The sequence below is a fragment of the Amphiprion ocellaris genome, chromosome 7 (assembly GCF_022539595.1).
Source record: "Amphiprion ocellaris isolate individual 3 ecotype Okinawa chromosome 7, ASM2253959v1, whole genome shotgun sequence".
In the NCBI taxonomy this organism is placed as follows: domain Eukaryota; kingdom Metazoa; phylum Chordata; class Actinopteri; family Pomacentridae; genus Amphiprion; species Amphiprion ocellaris.
Window position 1 is genome coordinate 29,358,916 of NC_072772.1, and position 21,650 is coordinate 29,380,565.

At 37.9% G+C, this 21,650-nt stretch overlaps 1 protein-coding gene across 3 annotated transcripts in view; it reads right to left on the reverse strand.

Annotated features, from left to right (window-relative positions):
- Positions 1 to 6,502: 6,502 nt before the first annotated feature.
- cadm2b (cell adhesion molecule 2b) overlaps positions 6,503 to 21,650 on the reverse strand; it is a 146,068-nt gene continuing 130,920 nt past the window's right edge. For 2 of the 3 annotated variants that reach the window (XM_035944755.2, XM_023262914.3), the window contains 6 exons: positions 16,556 to 16,714; positions 16,166 to 16,256; positions 15,765 to 15,943; positions 10,604 to 10,630; positions 8,544 to 8,666; positions 6,503 to 8,428 (listed from right to left, as the gene is read on the reverse strand). In XM_035944755.2, the coding sequence (XP_035800648.1) occupies positions 8,310 to 8,428; positions 8,544 to 8,666; positions 10,604 to 10,630; positions 15,765 to 15,943; positions 16,166 to 16,256; positions 16,556 to 16,714 (698 nt within the window). In that variant the 3' untranslated portion in view covers positions 6,503 to 8,309. The remainder of the gene's footprint in view (positions 8,429 to 8,543; positions 8,667 to 10,603; positions 10,631 to 15,764; positions 15,944 to 16,165; positions 16,257 to 16,555; positions 16,715 to 21,650) is intronic. The other variant, XM_023262915.3, reaches the window with a different exon arrangement.

A 21,650-nucleotide genomic window follows, 5' to 3' on the forward strand; every position in this document is an offset into this window, starting at 1 on the left:
GGTGAACAATATTCATTGTTCTTTGCAGGCAGTTGTTGCACATAATGAATAGTTCACATTTCAATCTTTACAGACTCCTTTTTGGAAAAGCATGACTCATCCTGTGTCTCTCTTGTAGCACAGCTGTACTTTTTTCTTTACAAGTTATTTTTGAGCATTGCGATAATACAATGTCATATGCAGATAATTAAGGCGATAATAAAATGTTATTTATGCACACAGTCATCTGTGCAATCTTTCACTGCATTTTGTAAGATACTCCATGATGCCATAAACATGCACACAAGCAAATTAAAGTTAATTGCAATGATACAGTAGATTAAATGTGTCAGGAATGTATTAATTTATATCCATGACTTGAGGTTCAGCATTGATTATTGTGACAAATCTATCACAATGTCACAAGAGCTGCAAAACAGAACTCATTTTCAAAGCATGTGAGTTTGTCAATTTAGTACGTGCTGCATTACCATTTTCAATTCAACTAAAGTAAACTTGATAATCAAAGCAATTAAAAACACAATCGACTGTGTTTCCAAGTGTTCTGTGGAAACTTGGGCTAGCCGCTCTTTGGGATTCCGGACCTTCTCTCCGGATGACCCCTCAAGGTGAACTCTTGTATGGCTTTCCATCCCATGAATACTAAATATGGCTGAATTAAACATTTTCTCTCTTCTCACTACTATTTAATCAGTTGTCTTACTGAGCTGTCTGTCTGGAGTAATCCCCGAGGCCCACCGTCACACTGACTGGCATCATAAAGACGACAGGCACGCTGCTCTGGAAGTACTTAAGCCTTAGCTGTCCCATTGGTCCTTGCCCTCTTTTTGTATGCGCTCTTTAGCACCTACAATCCTACAAATCATAAGGAGCTCAGTTACATGCTTGCAATGTGCCATGTCACCCCTTGACCTCGTCTCAAGTGCGATTTATCTTTCTGAAGCACTTTAAAAAAAAAAAAAAAAAAAAAAAATATATATATATATATATAGATAGATAGATAGATAGATAGATAGATAGATAGATATTATTATGGAAGTCCTTGTCTGTGTGTAATCACATTACAGCAGATATTTATTTCTATTCTATGTGTGTATTTGCCTTATTTTAAACATTTTCAAGAAAGAAGGTCCCTGAATATTCTTTTGGTGGATTTTACAGCATTGGGTTCACTAGTGGTCATCAAGCACAGTTTCATATTACGAATCCTAAACCACAGATTGAAATGAATCATGTAAATGACAAATGTAACACTGACTGCTGGGGTCAATAGTCACAGGAAATCATTACATAGGGAAGAGAAACTCAACTTCAAACTGTACAGCTGCAGTACTAAGTAAACCAATGCAGTTTTCAACAAATGTGGTCTCTACTTAAAACCACCACATTTCCAAATAGAACATTTCTGACCTAAGCCCCCAATTTCACACTCTCTAAAATTCATTCACAACTTTCAGAGCTCCCAGTTGTCACTGTACCTTGAACAATGCTATAAATGAAATTCCTAGTTAATAATGAAATGAAAACTGAATATGAAACTATAAAAAAAAAAAACTGATGTCATCCTATGGCTTTACTATACATGCTGAAAAAACAAAACATCTAGATGAAGGGGAGGAGGACGTTGAGTGCCGTTGCCTAATGTCCATCCACTCTGAAACAGCTGGCATCCTGCAGGCACAGCAGTTTGTCTGAACCTTTTTAATACGCTGTACACACATTCATATTCAGTTTGCACCGGAGAGTGCCTGTTACTTGTAAAGGAAATGCCTATAATGAAATAAGCAAGAGAATGAATACTATAATGGTTATTTAAATATGTGGTTGTGATTGTTTTGTCATTTTTACTTCCTTAAATCCTCACTGCTGTCCTGCTTATATAATGAGTGAGTAATTTTTCTTACTACTGATGGCTTTGCAACATCAGGTTGTTGGCTTTTAATGCGCTTACACTTTCATGTAAACCTCACAATCATCTTCTTGACATGTCAGCGATGCAATCAATGACAAACATGCTTCTAACTACAGCAGTGCAGCGATGGTTTCAGGTACACAACATTATGAAAGTGGTTACGAATGACTGAACTCTGCTTTTCAGAAACATGACAACTTTGACAACTACACAGCAGCATCTGCAACAGAAGTAAGGCACTGTTGCTTTTGAGAAAATGTTTATTTAAATTATCATCTAATCCCCAGGAGTGCATCAAGTATTTATTTAAGTATTTTTTTCCCTTCTACCCTGTTTTTTCAGAGACAATGAGCTAGTGGCACATCCTCCTTTCCAAAAAAAAAAGGTGTCTTCATTATCCCCTGATTAACTGGCTAATAATTCATTTAGCCACCGTCTTTTCCACATTCAGTCTAATTGCTGCGTGAACATACATCATTTCCTGTGGTTTCATTAGCTGTACACATTAGCTGGAAAGGGCAGACTGATGATAAATGGAAAGTGGTATCATAAAAAGCATTAAAATCAGATCTTGGAATAATCTGTAAGGATACTCACTTTAATAAAGTTCAATGCAGCCTTTTTACTTTAACAAATAAATGTTTCCCTATGAACAAACTAATGCTAAGGTTTCCTCTAGCTGTCATTTTTTGGAGGAACTTCAGTCTCCCACTCACTAATATTCCAACTTTAATTAAGTCTCTGGTGAGTTCCTTGGAAGAATCTCAAGTGCTGAAATTCAAACAGATGGCAAGCTATTTATTGCATACCTTATGCCACAGGTACAGTACTAGCTATTTTTCTTCCCGGAAGACTTACCAAGACAAGGCTTCCCTTTATGTTCTCTCCAGGGCCTGCGTGATTCAAAATTCACCCAAACAATTCCGAAAAGTTTGTTTTAATTAGATCTAAAAATATGTTATAGAATAAATCAAATGGAAGACAGACAATCCCATGGCAGGCTATTTAAAGATGCACCGCGGTGAATGTGAGTCAGTGTGGATGAATGAGCTTAAAATACAGTGGGTAGCCGGGTTTCAGTCATCAATCCACGGGCCTGCATGTGGCCTGATTCGAACAGCAGAGCCGCTGCCTCACAAAGTGGAAGCCCTCATGCAGCAAACAAGGGAATTGTGTCTGACTGTACACATTCATCTAGACTAATGGCATGGTGATGCATCTAGGGGGATACACAAGCTCATGTTCTTTGTTCCAGATCATTTGACTCCTTCTAACTTCCACTCGGCCCTGTCACAAGAGGAAGTGTGAGCGATCTGTTTAATCTCATCAAATATGATTAGGCAAAACACATCTCAAGATAATATCCTACAGCTCCCTGATCCAGTAGAGATACAGATGAGGTGCAAATGCAGCAGCTGTAAGTCAGACGTGGCCGCAGAAGGTCTCAGGTGTGTTTCACCTCTATTAGCTTCATATGAAAATGTATTTTCTAAAAATGTATAAAAGTGAGAATTCTGTAAGCTGATCTGTCTGTGGGTATTTTCACAAAGCCATGATGTTCCAAAAGATTACCTGCCACCGGCATCATCATCATGAGATTTTTTTTCTTCCTTCAATGAGTCTTTTCCAAGGCAGCAGCAGTGTTGTAAACATGCTGTTATTATTCTACCTGATTCTCTATTAGAGTGAGCTGTCAGTCAAAGACAAAACCATTTGCACAAACAATGCAATTCTGGGCTTCTAAGGCCAACGATAACAGACTCCTGACACTAAGTTCTGAAAAGGAAAAGAACGATATTGAAAAATTGTGAATTTCATCTTCTGCTGTCTACTCTATATACATCACCTCTGGGTGCAGGGCAATAATTATAAGTTAATTCCTTCAAAATATTTGTTCTGCCTGGCAGGCAATAGGAAAGATGACAGAGTATTAGTATAGTCAGAGAAAAACAGGTGGATTGATTGTTTCTACTTGGGAATATTGTGATTATTGTTATCTGCAAATACAGTACTGACTAAAGGTTGTGAAGAATCACTGGGTTACTTTGCAGAGTCACTAATACCTATTAAATCTGTAATTAAAAACATGATCCAGAGGACAAACATTTCTTCATCACTTCTGGTGAGCATACTGCATCCCACTCCATCTCTCAAATCCTTTTATCCTTCTGCTTGCTACACAAATCGCCCAGTGAATTACACAAGGCAATTTACATGCTTGGATAGTGAAAACAAGTGGAATTACTGTTATTTTTGCATAAAGTGTTGTACTGTTAATCCAAAAAGAAGGATTCTACTATTTGTGTCAGGGTTGGAGGGCTTTTTTTGCACAGTCTTGCTATGGCTCCTCCAGTTGTCACTAATCTACAGCAAAACTGTGTGATGAAAAAGAAAAAAAGAAAAATACAGACTGTGTTGACAACGGTCGAGTCCACGTTATTGGAAAAAAAAATGTTACTTTTCTACCAGAGTCTTGAGGATGAGACTAAATAAAAAAAGCTGCTGAAGAAGTCCACAGTCTGACTGTTTAATTGCGCTGGGATGGAAATGCAAGAAAACTCACATGGACTATTAACTCAGGAATGAATGTTTTAAATTTTAAAATCAGAATTGTGCTGTAGACCTAATGTGTTTAAGTGTTATAATTTTTTTTTTAAGATATCAATTTGTCTCTGAGGAGTTTTGTCAGAGACTTCTGTTCTGCCATGATAAGAGCTTATTGTGAGCTGGAGGACTGATATGAACCCTGCCTACAGGGTACAGTGGGGATCAGTTTCCTCCGTTTAGTAAGACTTACAAGACCTCCTCAGAGGTCATGCCGTGATTGTTACATTGCCCAGGGTATGGTTCTCACATTTCAAGGGTAAAGAAAAAATCCATTTCCCAACTCACTATTTACGATTGCACATAAATGTTCCTCCTCTCAATATCCAATTACTAAATTATGATGGATTTTTAGCATTATTTTCTGCCAGGCATTATTCAAGACAGTCTATCTCAATTTACATAGCTTAACGAAGCACTGAGCTTTTAATAATGTGAAGGAGTGCGATAGTGGGAGCTGATGTTTATTTCAACTGGCTGGGCTTTTGGTGGTAATGATTATGAAGTGAGCATTGGGAACAGTCTCTGTGAGAGGAGAGGGGGAGTCAGGCGTTGTGTGAAGCAGGCAGATGGTTGGCCGGACAGTGCGTTGATAATGGCAACATCAGTCTGCTGGGAAGCAACATTATGCTCAAGGTCAATGAGAGCTGAAGAATGGAGGATCGTAATGACTTGGGTCCTGTGTCCTGGAACGAGATCTCCCTTAAAGGATGCTCAGATACTTAATATGATCTCAGTAATCCGAGCAAGGCTATCACATCCATCCTCAAATTTCAAAGAGTTCATTTGAGCCATTGAAGCAGTGATCATGGACTATAAAAGGTACTTTCTTTTATTTTTCTGAATTGGCATGATTTGCTGTACATGTACTATCCAGATTACTACTCAATTCAAGATAATATAATCAACATTTGCTTTAGTCAAATGTAAGTTTGATATGGTGTCATTTTTGTAATGCTCACACACAGACCATTATAGTTTATGCCCATATATAGGGCATTACTTAAATATATTTCTTGGAATTTTGAATCGTCCCATATGTCCTTAATATATTCATGATGCTTTCCAAAGCAAACTTGATTTTATGCAGACTGCATGTTATGCATACTAATCATGTATATAACACCTATAGTATATATTTATACCACAGGAATAAATATTTATAGTAATTCACAAGACATAAATGCTAGTAATGCTTGTACCCATTTATATATCTACCCTTATATATTTCACATAAATAAAAAGACAGCATCTGCACCTATTAACTCTACAATTGCTTCCACTCCATTTTACTACTTTATTCTTTTTTTGCTCTATTTTTATTGTTTATTTTACTATCTACTTGCTAAATGCATCCCATCTGTCTTTTTTGTTAGTTGCCATTAATGTTTTCATTTTCAGTGAATATCTCCACAGGGATTAATAAAGTTGGATCCTAAGTGTCATAATTTCACTTCCTTTTTAAAGCGACCACCGGCATCCCAACAAGTAGTTTGCCTCCAGTTTTCCACACCCAGCCTACTTCCTCTGTCTACTTTGTTGAAAGAAGGGCAACAGCAGCCTGCTGTGTTGACATCTGCGAGTAGTTTCACGAAGCCACTTCAAGCATATCGAACTGAGCTCCAGCGAGACACGATGGAATTCAGAGGGACTTGAGCCTTCCTTTTGTCACCCTGTATTAATGCACAAATCATGAGGCAGCACTGAGAGCCTTTGGCAATCTTCCCGAGGAGCTTCATGGTTTTTTAATCTTTCTACAAGTTGGACACTTTGCATATATTATTAATACTAAAGGCTGAGTAATACTTAATGATTGCACAGAATAACAATTACAGTGCAGCTTTGGTCCATCAACGTATAGTCCTTTTTACTAACTGTAGCTATGTGGACAGATATTGTGACTGCAGGTAATAGTGCTGTAATTCACCAGCACAAAGCATTTCTGTTCAGTTCATTTCAACGTACAAACCTAGTCACAACAAAATGGCAGTTTTCAAGTTGTTCATATTTTAATCCGCACTTTGTCTCTCTTTTTCTTTTTTTTTTTTTTTTTTTTTTACAGTGGCATAGTTGAAAAATGAATATTCAATACTGAGAAAAAAAGCAAACCTCACACATCCCCCATAAAAAGCAAATTAATTACAGCGATTCAATCTTTGTACAAAATGAGTTATTTATAGCATCATACTGAACTAACAAAATAACATGTATGAGCATTGGCAACGTGGTTCAATGTCTTTGATACAGTGATTATATACAGTGAAGGGATGTCTGATTCACCAATGCCTCAACATGTCATTAGTAATGTTTGCAGCAAACTCAAAGGCCATAACGGTGATCTTGTACTGTTTTTTTTCTGATGATAAGTTACAAAATTAAAAAATGGAAAAGTTAATGTCAGACAACTACTTTAGTAATAACAGCAATAATATCAATCAATATAGTATCATATAATAAATGTCAATCAGTCATAATAATAAATACATATATTTTGACCAGATTTTTTTTTTAACATTTTAAGCAATTCATTAGAATCCCGTGAAAACACTCTCATTAAAATGACGGGAACTGATGTGACCTGAAATTAAAAGCTAGAACCAGCGTTTTTCTTCATTTTTACTAAAATTGAATACTTACATATTATTTACATGCCTTTAGGCAAAACAAACTCTTGTAAGATTAATGGAGAAAAAAAAGACTTGTGGAATACTTTAAATACTGTATATGCTAATATACAAATTGTAATGTGTCAGGGATCCCAAGATTCAACAATATTGTTCACCAATATTCACGTTAGCAAAGTATTTTACAGCAATACCCACACATTGAGCATAGTTGTTCAATAAAATTCAACATAAATAATGAACCGCCGCAAGGTTCCACTCATTCAGTTTGGATCTTACATCAAATAGCCAAACAAAATTAAAGTTCCTCATCCATGACGATAACTGCGAGTGAACTGAAATCTTCCTCTCGTGTCTGACACCATCTCTCCATCTAGCCTCATATTGAATCCTGAGACAAGAAACAGTTGATGTGTTTTCCCTCTGTGTTAGTCCTCAGACTTTGTGCTTTAATTTTCTAACTTGTTCTCTGTTGGTACAAATCAACAGCACGAGCAAAAAAAACGGAAAATAAACCAGTGCAGGAATATACAGACAGTGCTGCGAGGGAGATGATTTCATCTAGAGACAATCACATAGATTGTGCTTCCATATTTTGTTTTGTCAAAGTGTCTGGTCTGTTGAAAGATGCGTTAACATGTGTAGTATGGCTGCAGTGGGGTAAACTCTAGGAAACATCCAAGACAATCGTTTAATCCCTAAAAAGACTAAACAAGAAAAGATTCCTCTCATGTTAATTACTGATAAATTGATGTATTTAAAATATTCTGCTCCTAAAGCAAAACTGTTTGATTCTAATTTAGGTTGGAGCACAATTGTTGTTGCTTCTGAATTAAAAAAGGAAAAAGTCTGCAAAAAGTTGGCTAGCAAATAAAGAAAAAAAGAGTAGAGAAAAAAAGGCAATGGAGGAAATGCAGAAAATGTACAGCATTTAGGCACTGTAAAACTGAAACGGAAGTAATCCAATTGTACATGGTTTATATCGATTAGAAGAAGAACGCTATTTTGTCAGCAAATGCTTTGAAAACAAGTGTATCCAGGCTTTCTGGAAAAGACAAAAAAAAAATATAAGTAAAATCAAACAGATCATGTAGCGACACTGAGGCAGCTTAAAAATTGCATGTCTGCTGTTGAAAGTTGTCGAGGCGAAGGAGAAGAACAAAAGAAGTCTAAATGAAGTACTCTTTCTTTTCCTCTGCATGCACATGGTTTCCCTCAGCGTTGATGATAGCTGTGTCGGCGTCGGGGGCGTCTTCTGCTCCTTTGGCCTCATGTGTCAGATATGTCCCTGTAGAAATACAGAGGCCAAAGCAAGTTATCCACCTGCTGAGAAGTGCAAGACATATTCATTTACTCCAAGCAAGCAAATTGTAATTCAGAGGAATTAAAATGACCTCTTTTACCTTTATGTCTGGCCAGATATCGTCCAAGAACTATTATCAAACACAAGGTGATGAAGACCACGACTGCAACAACGCCACCAATTAAAGCGTGGTCAGGTCCGTGCTGTCCTAAAGCATTAGGATCTGAAACAAGACAGACATAGGGAGAGTAGGAGGGAAAAGTGGAGGAATACCATTAACAATTGCAAGATATTTTGCCGCTGTCTCACACAGCTGTAGGCATGTATTAAACAGCACTAAAAATATTTTGGCTCCTGCAATTATCCCCCACAAAAAATCCAGATGTAGCTTTTACTCTTGCGAACAAAGCTCAACAGTCCCAAATGAGCTTTTGTCATATTTAGAGCAACCTGACATTGCTGCTTTGAAGTGCCTAAAGTGTGGTATGAAAAGAAGTAATCACAGGAAATAGCACAAATCTCTGCACAACTCCAAAAACATGGCATTAGTAACAGCAATGTGCTTAAAGAAAACTGAAATCTAGCTCTGAGTGATGTTTTAGGGTTTTTTTTTTTGCCAGAGCCTCTACACACACTATCATTTATTTGTTTCTCCTTGCTCGCTGCCACATTCTGCTGCTCAGGATCAGTGTTTTTAAATAAGCGTTATTTAACATGAGGCATCCTCTGGGCAGAGAGCAAACAGAGGGTTTCCCAGGCAGGAGCATGCTTTTGTGTCTGTCCTGTAATAAACTGTGAGTGGCTGTGTCTTTACTGTGCACCTTGTGTGCTCTCATTATCTCAAGCAGATGAATGGCTATGGCTTGTGCTCGGTTTTGCAAAAGTGACCCTGGGAAATGACGGCGGGAATGTTTCTACAAACCTCGTTATACTCCTCTGTTAACAGAATGCAACCCTCATTTTCAGCATCCCGAGAGTGGGAAGTTAAAAATAAAAAAAGATGAAGTTGTGTAACATGCAGTTTATTTAACTCCATGCAGAATAGAACCACCACAATTGTTTTATCGGGGACTCACAAGCAGACACTTTGGACTTTGAAGCAACAACTGTTTTGGTATAACAGTTGAATTAATTCCATTTTGGTTGCATGTCGATGAATATAATGATCTGTACAGGTGATTCCAATGTCAGCAAGGAGCATAAGCAATTTTCATATCACACTTGGTCGGTGCGCACTGCCACCGGAATGAGACGCACTAAATTGCTGCACAGCAGCTGAGCTTGTCATCTAAACACAACTCGATACTTATGTTTTCACCCTTGTAAAAACAAGTGAAAATAGCTACTGAAATGAGGCCATTAAATTTTTTACACGTGTCCAACCAGATTTTGAAGCTTTGATTCCTTTGTAAATGCAGCTATTCTTATGTCAATCCTGGAGCAAACAACAAAACTACTAAATCTAGATGGTTGCAAAAATTAGAACACTTTTTTAGAAATAACAAAATGACATAAAAGATACTAAACACACAGCCATAAAAGAAAACTAGAGAAACTACAGCAGAACACAGCGACGTCGGCGATTCATTGTAGTTTTTCAGGCATATTTTGTCTGATCTGGTGTTTAATTACATCATGACAACACGAACTGGGAAGCTTGTCTCTGCCTTGTTTCCATCATAACCGCTAAAAACATACATGTTAATAAATGCCTTATCAAATTGATCTGCTGCAAACCACATACTATGCATACAGGCTAAATCATGGGAGAACCCAGAAAATATGTTAAACAAAAATATTTATAAAGACTTATGTGAGCAGACTTTTGAAACATAAAAAGTTCCACAAAAAATTGCTGTAATCACATGGTCATAAACATACACAATGGCACAAATACAGTCTTTAGCCCATCTCCACCCAGAGAGAACCATCTATTTCATTGTGCAAAGACAAACTGAAAGAGAAACATATTGTGTGATAACTTATGCAGCCTGCGACATGGCTGGAGAGAAAGCGGCTGGCGTCAGCAGAGTGAGCATCCATGCATGGTGATGATTTGGCTCATGCTGGGTGAGGCCGTGATGTGTCCTGACCCAGAGCCAGATCCAGCATCACACGCACGAAATCTGGCTTGCAATAATCATCTATTGGGATATTTACCTGTTGTAGGCCCTGGAAAGTCTTTGGCTGTTGCCATGGTTGGAGACAGTGACAGCAGAAAGGGAAGACGAGGGGAACAACACCGTGATAAAGAAGGTGACCACAGAATTCAAAGGAAAACACAAGAAATTTGCATGACCTTTGTCTTCAGTTTGACAGTGTGCAGAAAGCGACGGATAGCGAAGCTTGCTGTCAGAGCCAAATGCATGCTTAACTGGAAACATACTAGAAACGTTCACTGTGAGAGCAGCGCAAGATGCTCCGACAAGGTCAAGATGAAGAACAAAGGCGCATATAAAGTATTGCGATTTCTGATGTGCAGTTTGCAATGTATGTCCTTAATAGGTCAGTTCACTGAAAACTGCAAATGCAAATATTTTCCCTCTTACCTCAAACAGTATAGATGCATGCAGATAGTTTTTGTATTTTTCCCTGATGAGCAATATGTGTTTAGTACATATATTGCTGTTATTTTTTTTGAAATAGTAATTCAATTCAAACTTTAGTCAATTTGGCAAATACCTCAGATTCTGTGCGAACAAAACAAAAATCTATCTGCATACCTATGACACTAGAGATAAATGAGAAAACTCTTTATATTTTGTGTTGATTTATCCTTGAATGCTCAGAATAAAACATGTCTCGAATCTACTTTCAAATATTCACACATCAGATAATGTGTTTTTCACCTGCACCTGAGTATTGAATATCATATATCAGATAATCTATGATGAATCATTGGTATAAGAATACAGATACGCCCAAAAGAAAACGCTGCTTGGGAAATTTTTACATTTACAATATTTTTTTCCTGTGTTATTATTTGAGGCCAGGTCCTAATAGTTTAAAGGTGCCCGGTTGATGTTTTTATCCACTAGCAGTGTTGTGGAGCACTTCTCTGCATGTGCACAACTCTTCACGGTACACATTCCTGCTGCCAGTTTCAAACTGATCAACACTAGTGGTGGCAAAGACAGTTCATAAGACAATAAGCTAAGATACATGGATGGTAAAAATGCATCACTCAAAATGTTCAACTAAACCAGCTTTGCAAACATTTGATGAGGAAGGAAATTCATTTCATATGTTGACTTAACCCTAAGGATATACGTTGGGGTGAGATATAAACAAAATCTTTCTTTACCAAGAAATTTCATGAGGCACCTTTAAGGCTTGTGGCTTGATTATTGAAGGGAAGCACATCCCAGATCTAAGTAATCTTTGTGTTTTCTCCATCACAACACTGAAGCTGCTTTGACTATGAAGGCAACCATTTAGCTGGTTTTACCTGCAGAGTGCTCTTGCGACTCAATATGACTGTCACACACAAACACTACAACACTAATTCCTTCTGGAGAGGCCAACTGAAGCATGCACGTGGAGCATGCGTCTTTTAGTAAACATTATTCAAACAGTGCATGTGCTCTTTTTGGTTTGGTTGTAGTGTCAGAACAAACACTTTTATGGTTTCTATTTTCCGCTTCTGCAAAGATGTACATTTGTGCAGTGGCTTACTACAATGATGTGGTAAGTTAATCCTCCACTGTCTGCATATTATCAGCTACCAGTAACACAGCTAATCAGAAACAGTAAAAAAAAAAAAAAAGGTGTTGAGGTAACAGTGCAGTGTATAGAAAAAAAGAAAGGAAAATGAAAAGGATAAAGAATTGAATTCATCAAGTAAAACAAGCTATTTTCTAGCTCAAAGCCTGGTTGTTAACTCATCAATCATAAACTGTGTTTTCAGTGTCATGTTTGTGGGGGAATGGAGCACTGAGGCGAGGCCATGGAGGAGGGGGGGGGCAGGCCTACCTGTGTATGCAGCTGTGACTGCCTATGCCTGATGTGGGAATGTCGGCGTTAGTCTGGTATTATGAAGGCTAGAGAGAGAGAGGCAGGGGAGCTGGAGATGGAGGCACGAAGGTGATGACGTCTGCTAAATGAAAATAGGAACGATGGGGAGCTAAAACAAACCTCTCTGTGGGAAACAGGCTCAACGTGGGAAAACTTACAGGGAAATCAAACAGCACAAATCAATGGATGGATGGTGCAAGTTAATCCTTGAATTTTACCTCAGTGAATACAGTCAAAATAATAAAGGAATGATAAAATATAAGAGAAGCACACATGACTCTGAATGATCAAATCATCTCAGCAATACTGTCAGGCAAAGGATGAGTAGTGCCTGAGGAATTCATTTCTTACATCTGTTAAATTCTCAAACAACAGTGATAGGCTGCTAAAAAGGAAACACACAGACAATGTAAAACTTACCATGTTTCATGCTTACTGAGGTGATGAAATGTAAAATTAATGGCAGTAAATCTGAGGGGAAAGAGGGAAAAAATGGGGCTGCAGCTTCAGATGGATGCAGACCCTTCTTACTACTTCTCTAACATCTTATATGGTGTTTCCTTTCTAAATACAGTGTATTAAGGAGCATAATTGCAGACAGTGATAAATTGCAGCAGACCAATGACATTTATGGCTTCTCAGCTCTCCTGTCATTAGCAAATTAGGCTTAGAGGCGGAGATGATCCAAAGAGACCTGGTAAGTATTCAGCCAGTCACAATGCAGCTCTGAAGAATGACTGCCATCATCAGTGGAAATTAGCCCGTCTCACACATCTTTTACCTGCTCGACTCAATTTTTCAATCTTTCCTAGCAACTGAGACCTTTGTATTTCATTTGAGAGGGTTGCAGAGGGTTATCAGTTTTGTTATTTCCTCACATAGACTGAGTAACAGCTTCTCGGCACATGTAAATCTAACAAACCAAGATAACTCAACAAGTCTTTTTCTTAAACTGAAATAATGATAAAAAAAAAAAAAAAAATCTTGGCTCTGGCTCAGCTGTGAAATGTCAGCAAGAAAACCTTGGTCCAGCACATGTTGTCTAGATATGACAGGGTGATACAGACTAGCCTGACATTGCTGCCTACCTCTGTTCAATGAGCATGCTGAAAGCAGAGTGAGATAACAAAAGCTGAAAGGACAAATGTATCATCTTCCTTTTCCTTTATTTTTCCCCAATGAAGGGCATCCTCTCTCCCAAAGCCTCTGCCTTACAAATCATACAAAGAAGCTGCTGTGCATCCACTAACTGCTTGTGAGTTAAATAGGTCCAGCTTCTGAGCTGTGATAAGTCGCTCTCAAACAAACTGCACTCTCGTGTGGCACTGTTTAATTGGCAAAAATGGAAACAAATATATCCATGTTGAATTTTAATATTCCGCCCTTCTTTCTGTATTTGTGTTTTTTAGTCTTGGCTGTATTTGATAAATGTTATAAACATGGACTGCAGAGGCCTTAATGATCCATTTCCTGCACCATGTCGTCTTTATTCTCTCAGCCCCTCCACTGTCTCGGGATTAACTTATCTCTCCTCCAGGTGGTGCTCAGAAGCTAAATTCTGCATCCTTAACACTTTCTTATTTCTGTTTCCTCACAGGAAGAGTTCAGAAGCTAAACCCATGTAGTTAGGTAAACTGGGTTATCCTGCATAGTGCCCAGGCAAGATTTGAAAGTGGATTCTTGAGTACAAGGTCTGCAAACCTGCAGGACTACAGATCTCTGTGATGTATATCTAAGTGCTGAAATGAAGGCAACTGGACCTGCTTGAATTAGTTGAAAGAGTTCCACCAAAAGATTTTGGATGAGAGGTGAAACATCTTCGACAAATTCCAGCTACCTTTATTTCAGCAGCTACATGTACTGTACCATGACCTGGATGACTGAGAAAATTCAGTGATCTCTGTGATGCACTGTAAGTATTGGTCTTGAGATGAAATTATATATTTGAAACATTTGAACTACAAGCTAATATCCCTGTTGTCACTTTTGTGTCAGATAAATACTGTAGTTAGTTTTTGGAAGGCACCTTCAACTCCCCACTTAGCATTACTACCTCACAGGAATACAACACAATAGTATATCAAGCTGATATTATTCCATAAGGATCATATGAGTGCTTTTACATATTAGATTTAATTTACTACAAATCACATATGCTTTATACCTTATCTAACCATTTCACCAAGCAACACACATATATGGTTACTGAGATCATGCAGGTTGTTATTTAATCACAAAGTTTGCGGTTTGATTTTAATGCTAATGTTGCTAAATTTGCTAGATTTGTAATTGCTTCCCTGTTGTAAGCCTCCAGTTGTTTCCATTCATTTATATTCAGTATATAAAGACTCAATTGGCTGACTCTTTTAACTTTGCCAGAGTCGTGTCATTTATTTTAACTTCTTATTCATTTAGGCAGAATTAATGGTCACAGTTGAACAAGCAGAATCATTGAAAGATTTTTGAATAGGAACCAACAGTTGCCTTGAATTGTAAAGAAAATACATCCAGAACATCTACAACTGTCCTGTGTGCTTTTAAACAACTGCCAGGCAGAAAATTGGGCATGTGCTGTAGTAAAACATTGCAAAAACATTGGAAAGGCGATTGAAATAATTAAATCAATCTTAAAATCAATCTTAAAACCTGCAAATATCTTTATAGCCAAATTAATTATAAATATTATTGAAACCATTATTCCAAGATGGAATAAAAACAGTACACCTGAAGTATTCAAAGAGAACCAGTTTGTGATCACTATCTAAATGATCAACATTTTTCAGGGAAATTAGTGGCTATGTGATAAATAAAACATGCCTTTGTAAATATTCATTTACTGTCTGTACCGGCTTCTGTTTTACAGGGTTGTGTGAGTACATGACAGATGAACCTCATAAATTAACCACTAATGACTAATAAATGGTTGAAGTCAACAGTCACCTGTTCACAAACCACTTGCCACACAAACCTGGCATGAAAAATGATTCTTAAACTCCAACAGTCATTATGATCAGCAGATTATCCGGCTGAAGTTCCAGGAGATGCAAAAATTTTGTGATCTTATCCTATTGAAAGCCATTCCATATTTAGACTGGGTTGTCTATTATGGTTTTGTTATGATGCTTTTTGATTTAGAGACATTTGGTCATTAGAACACGTACCAGGTAAATATGTGGCTTCTTTTGATTGGACTGCTTTTGTGTCAACCACTTTTGAATGAGCACACAATGGACTGTAAAGCTTGAAATGTGAAGCAACAGCGAAACCGATCATCCACAACGAGACTAACCCTCACTGAAGTACCCACCATAAACAAAGAGTGTATATTCAGCGCTGCTCGTCCCCAGATGGTTGCTGGCCTCGCAGCGGTATGTGCCATTGTCCGTTTTGTTTAGCGTGGTGATGGTAAGTTCCCTGCCCTCCACAATCATACGCTCGATGTCTGGAAGTTCTCCTCCATCTTTAAACCACAGCACTGGTTCTGGTCTGGGAAAGAAAAGACACACAATGCAAAAGACAATATTATCCTGCGACTTATGATTTCCTAAATAGTCAGAAAGAAACTGCAGAAATTATATGAAATGTAGTAACTATTAAGTAATGAGTAAGTAATGTAGAGTAATGAAGACGAATCGCATTTGAAGTCCAAAGTCTGCCTGTTTTTTATGCTGGTAACTACCACCAAATTGTAAATAGATTCCAACTTACATCGGGTTGCCGTTGGAAACACACTCCAATTTGAAGTACTGCCCTTCCTGTGGAATTATCATCGAGTGCCTGATCTCCAGCTGGGGAGCATCTGCGAAGTAGAGACACAAAAATCCAACGCTATGGCAGCACTGTGTGTTAGAGGCTTTGACTCTAACGCTGTCAAAGCACAACAGTAGTTAGCTCTTTACCCATTGGGCAGCTCTTAGCTTTAGCCCATATCCCTGTTCTGCTTTGGTACTAATCCCTTACCTGCAAACTAATCCTACACTAATCCAGAACAAATGCAAAGCTAAACCTGCAGACATAAATGTAATCTCAATCCTTGTATTTCTTCTCAATGCTAATCTTACACCTAATCCAGCTTTGCGGGGTATGACTGAGACTCACAGTGGACCTCCAGGACCTCGGTCGTCAGGTAGGGGTTAGACAGAGACACATGTTCCACGCTGCAGGTGTAGGCGACGCCGTCGTCCTGTTTGTCCACCTCAAACTTGAGGCTGCTCCTTACTGTGAATGACTTTCCTGTAGCGTTCACCTCCCTCGTGCCTGCACAGAGACAGAAAATGAAGCAGGATGCAATGTGCTTGTGAATTATTAATATTTTTAGGCAGCAATTCTGGCTTTTGAGCAAGAATTTTATACAGAAATTATTTTGAAAAAGAAGCAGGGAAAACCAAAAATCAGCCTGTCAGTGTGGAAAAAAGTGAGAGAGATGAAATTTTATTTCAAGATGTTGCCTTTCTGACATAGACAACTGCAGTGTTGTTGTTGTTGTTGTTGTTGTTGTTTTTCTCTGCATCTCCTTTGAGGGAGAGGATCCTTGGCCTTTGAAAGTCAAGTCAAAGTAGAGTGAATAGTGAAGGGAGAGCAATATGAGCATTGACTCGGTTGGTTGGGTGTGTTTGCTCCTCCAGGACCATCTCTCAAACATCCCAGTCAACATAAACAGGCACCCTCCCCCAGCAGTGTGGGGTGCATTTCCATAGCTGTAGTCACACTTTTCCTTTCCCTCCTCTCCTTTGTCTTAGTTTCATGCCCAAACATTCACCCTTTACACAGCGTTAGATCTTGATTTTTGTTTGTTTATGCCTCTTCACTTATAATTGGAAGCATTTCTTTGTAGTTTCCTGCTGCTCTCCTGTCAGCACTTAGTGTGGTACTGCCACATTTCTCTGGAAACAGCTGTACAAGGCTATCGGATCTGAACAAGACATTACCTGACAATGGCCTCAGAAGGACTTTTCTTTGGAGATGCTACTCCTCTCACCTCACCTCCCTCACATCCTCACATTACATCCTCCCACTCCCCCTCCCCTTGGACTAGCTGTCATCCAGTACAAACCCGAGTAAATCAATACATACGTATGTACTCACTCCACTCCTTCAGAAACACACACAGCGGCACACAAAGTCCCTCGGTCTATTAAATACTAAAAGCCCCTTGCAATGAAACCCAGATCACCCATATCATCATCATTTTGGGCTGATCTGTTCCATTTGTTCCACTCCACTCAATTTTTCATAAAATGGCTTGACAAAATCCTAATATACTACAGAGAACAGATGATCAAAAACTGCAATGGCTGTTTAATTTTGGTCTTTTAAAGTAACCCAATTTTGTCTCAACAGCTTAAGAAAAAAAGGAAGATTAACTGTTTAGGCATTTAATTAATTTATTTTGTAATATAAGTTACAATTAAATATGATTAATTATTCATTTATTAATTGGTTTTACACATTATTTTTTTTATACTACAAACTTGGAAAACGTACAGAGATAAATTTGATTATGCCCTTCAGTGAGGAACTGATTTATATTAATTACTAGTGTCGTGGTGCATGACACAAGCACACAAAGTCAAACTTCAAAATTAAAAGAATTGTTGAGTTATGAGTAATTCATCACAAATGGCAAGAGTTTGAAAAGAAAACTTCAAACATCACATCATTTGAGCAAACAGGAGAGTCAGAGGCCTTGCATTTGAGAGTCAAAGGCCTTGGATTTTGCCCTGAAGTACAGGAGGGGAATAGGAAGTGCCTCTGTGGCATTAAACACAAATCTCTCCAGCTTTTTCTCTCATTCGTCAAGTCGCCTGCAGCATCAGGGCTGCAACAGAGAAGCTGTCAGTCTGATTCAAGGTGGCTGCAAGCGTTGCCAGAGAACACGCAGAGGCAGCCTTGGTGAGGATGGGAATGTGCCCAGGTGCACCTGCTTTTAACCAGAACCCCAAGAGGCCGGCAGATCTATACTCAGACAACTGGGGGCGCTGCTGTAATCACCACCTGAGTGTCTGTTTTAACAGGGAGTGACAGGATTTGATTTTTTTCGGAGGCCTAATAAAGTTAGTAAGACTGGTAAGATATATCTTGTAACATTTAAGTGCTGCATTCTACTCAGATTAGGGCAAGACGTCAATTTAAGGAACCAGAGGCATTATCTAAGTGCACATAAATGGTTTTCTGTTATAGCAAACTGAGCCTCTTTTAACACCAGAACATCCAGTTCAGCACAGTTTGCAACCGACTGCCTGCTGACCAATAATTACAGCCTAAAATGTTTTGAAAGATTGAACATTTTCTTTTTTCTATCATTCTGTGACCTCATTTCTCAATTTATTTGCTACTTAAATCCCTTTAAGTGTAAAGCCACATTCACTCGAAAAAATATTTTTGCCTCATTTGGCATTTGTTAGAGTCTTTAATTTAACATCGGAACTCTTAGTCCTTGACGAACAATTTAGTGCATTTTGTATTTTGGTGAGAACACAAGGAGCATGCTCTGCTGGGAAATTTGTGGTTGGGTTATAGCACAAGATGCTAAATGAAATAGAGTTTCTACTAGTTTGAAGTTTTAAAGTATCACTATGCTTTAGTAAGTTTACACATTAGACCTTCTTTGGGCTAACAGTGCATTTCAGTTAATTAATTGGCATTAATTTTCTTACCATACACTCTGATGCCCACTATTATTTAATTACAACTTTGCAGCATATATATTTTTTAAAGTTTATAATACAGTGTAACAGCTGTTAAGAAATGAAGTATTGTAGCAAAGGCCATTTTTTCATAACACTTGATATAGTATACTTTCAGCTACAATAGAAGATGAGACCAGCACAGATGTATGCATGTTCAAAAGTGAAAATATGTTATTTTAAATGAGAATTTTGTTTTGTTTGTATGTACGGCTATATAAAGACTAATAAAACTAAACAATTAAAATGAAACATGTAGGGTGAAATCAACATTTATATTGTGTAAATGTAAACTACTTCCAAAGTCCCATATTTATTATTTATTACATGGGCAAATACTCAAACAGTTCTGAAAAATGTCTTTCTGATTTGTAAGTTTGTGTTTGTTTCCAGAACATTTGCAATAATTTGTGGGTATTCTGTGGTGCAAATTGAACTGCACAACTGTGTGTAAATAAGATCTCATTAAAAGTACAGCACAAGAGTCTCTTATTTTCAGAGATTATCTTTGTCATACTGTGCACAAATCATGTGTCTGGTGTGGGTCATCAAACACTAGTGTATGTGGAAATGTGTTTTTGTGAAGTACACATTATTTCATGGCGGTATTTTGTTATTGAGTGAATAGTACTTGTTTGAGTTTGGTTACTGTGGAATCTCAACAGGCAGACCTGAGCCGGTGGTTGAAAACTATCTGGGAGCTGGACTTCAGCCGGAGACCAACAGTGATCCTTCAGCTGAGAGTTAGAATTCTGAGTGACCGTGTTGCTGCTTTACTGTACTTTGCTCACAGCACACAACTGGGCTGAGAAGTGCAGCTGGGAAACCCTGTTTGAAACAAACGGTCTCTAACTGCTGTTGTTATTTTAGACTTCATTTAACATTGTTACAGGTGGCTGAAAATGTGAAATCAACAACTAAAAAAGTTCAAACTGTGATGTGCACACTGCTCAGGTACCTCTTAACATAAAATAGACCCTTGTGTTATGTGGTCGCACAAGCTCACTTACTAGTGTATTGCAAATGTCACATTTGTAGTTAGAAAATGCACTGAATGGGATAAACGAAATGCCTACCTACACTCCCACGCATGGTTTAACAAATAAATACAGCTATTAATTGTATTTTTTAATGATTCTGCTATAAAGATGAAAAGTGTCTTTTTCATGTTAGAATTTGTACAATGTGCCCAAAATGTAAAAATCCATAACTTTTCCATAATCCTCTCCTCCATGGCTCCTATGACATTAAATCTGGTGGGTTTATGAATATGTTATGTTTTAATTCTAGAGGGCAAAGATTTGTTTTCATTGAAGTTCACTTGCTATAGAAAGTGATAATTATCAGTCAATTAGCATGAAAAAAAAAGGGCTCTGTAGTGCATGATGGTATATTCCTGTAAGGTTGGATTCATAAAATTCTCTGATGATCCCTCGCTTTCCCAAAATATTTCCATTAATAGAAAGGCGGAGTAGCAATGGGTATTATGACCCAAGCAGTGTTTAGAGTTGACTCTAAATCACTGAAAAGACTATAATATACGCAGCAACATACACTGCGGTTCAAAGGTTTGGGGTCACCCAGACAATTTCATGTTTTCCATGAAAACTCACGCTTTTTTTCATGTGCTAACATAATTGTACAAGGGTTTTCTAATCATTAATCAGCCTTTCAACACGATTAGATCACAATCTAGCATTAGAACACAGGAGTGATGGTTGCTGGAAATGTTCCTCTGCACCCTTATGTAGATATTCCATTAGAAATTTCCAGCTAGAATATACATTTACCACATTAACAATGTCTACACTGTATTTCTGATCAATTTAATGTCATCTGAATTTAAAGAAACTGCTTTTCTTTCAAAAATAAGGACATTTCTAAGTGAGCCCAAACTTTTGAATGGTAGTGTATATCACTACTACGCTTAACAGCTGCAGGTATTTAATAAACCAACATCTTGATCCTGCTCGTGTGTCATTCTGCAGCAGAGTCACAACAATTAGGAAACTAAACTAACTGCATGAATGAGGCACTTGGCCTAATTTTGGATCATGGCCTTGACGAAGGTAAAAATATCAAAACTGAAGAAGTGGCAGACGAGAAGGCCACTTTCAGAGGAAAAGAGGTCAGTTATTATGTAAAGGAATTAATAAATTCATAAAATAAAATGATCCAGAACAGGAAATGAACAGACGAAATGCAGAGGAACCTTCTCAGTCAGATCTGGTCAACATCCCTGACTCTGAAAACACATACAGAGATGTATAGCTTTAAAATAAAAAAAGGCAGCAGCTGATTATTTTAAAATTACATTGATTTATCAAATTGTTCATGTTGTGCTTACCCTTTTAGAGAATCATTAAAATGCCTTCACAAAATGAGTGTTTATGGAAAAAGGAATGTATATCTACCAATGAGCATAATTGTCAGTAAGGAAACTGTGTAATTGAAAAACTTGGGAGAAGCCCATTTGTTGTAATTTTGTCTAAACTATGACATATACC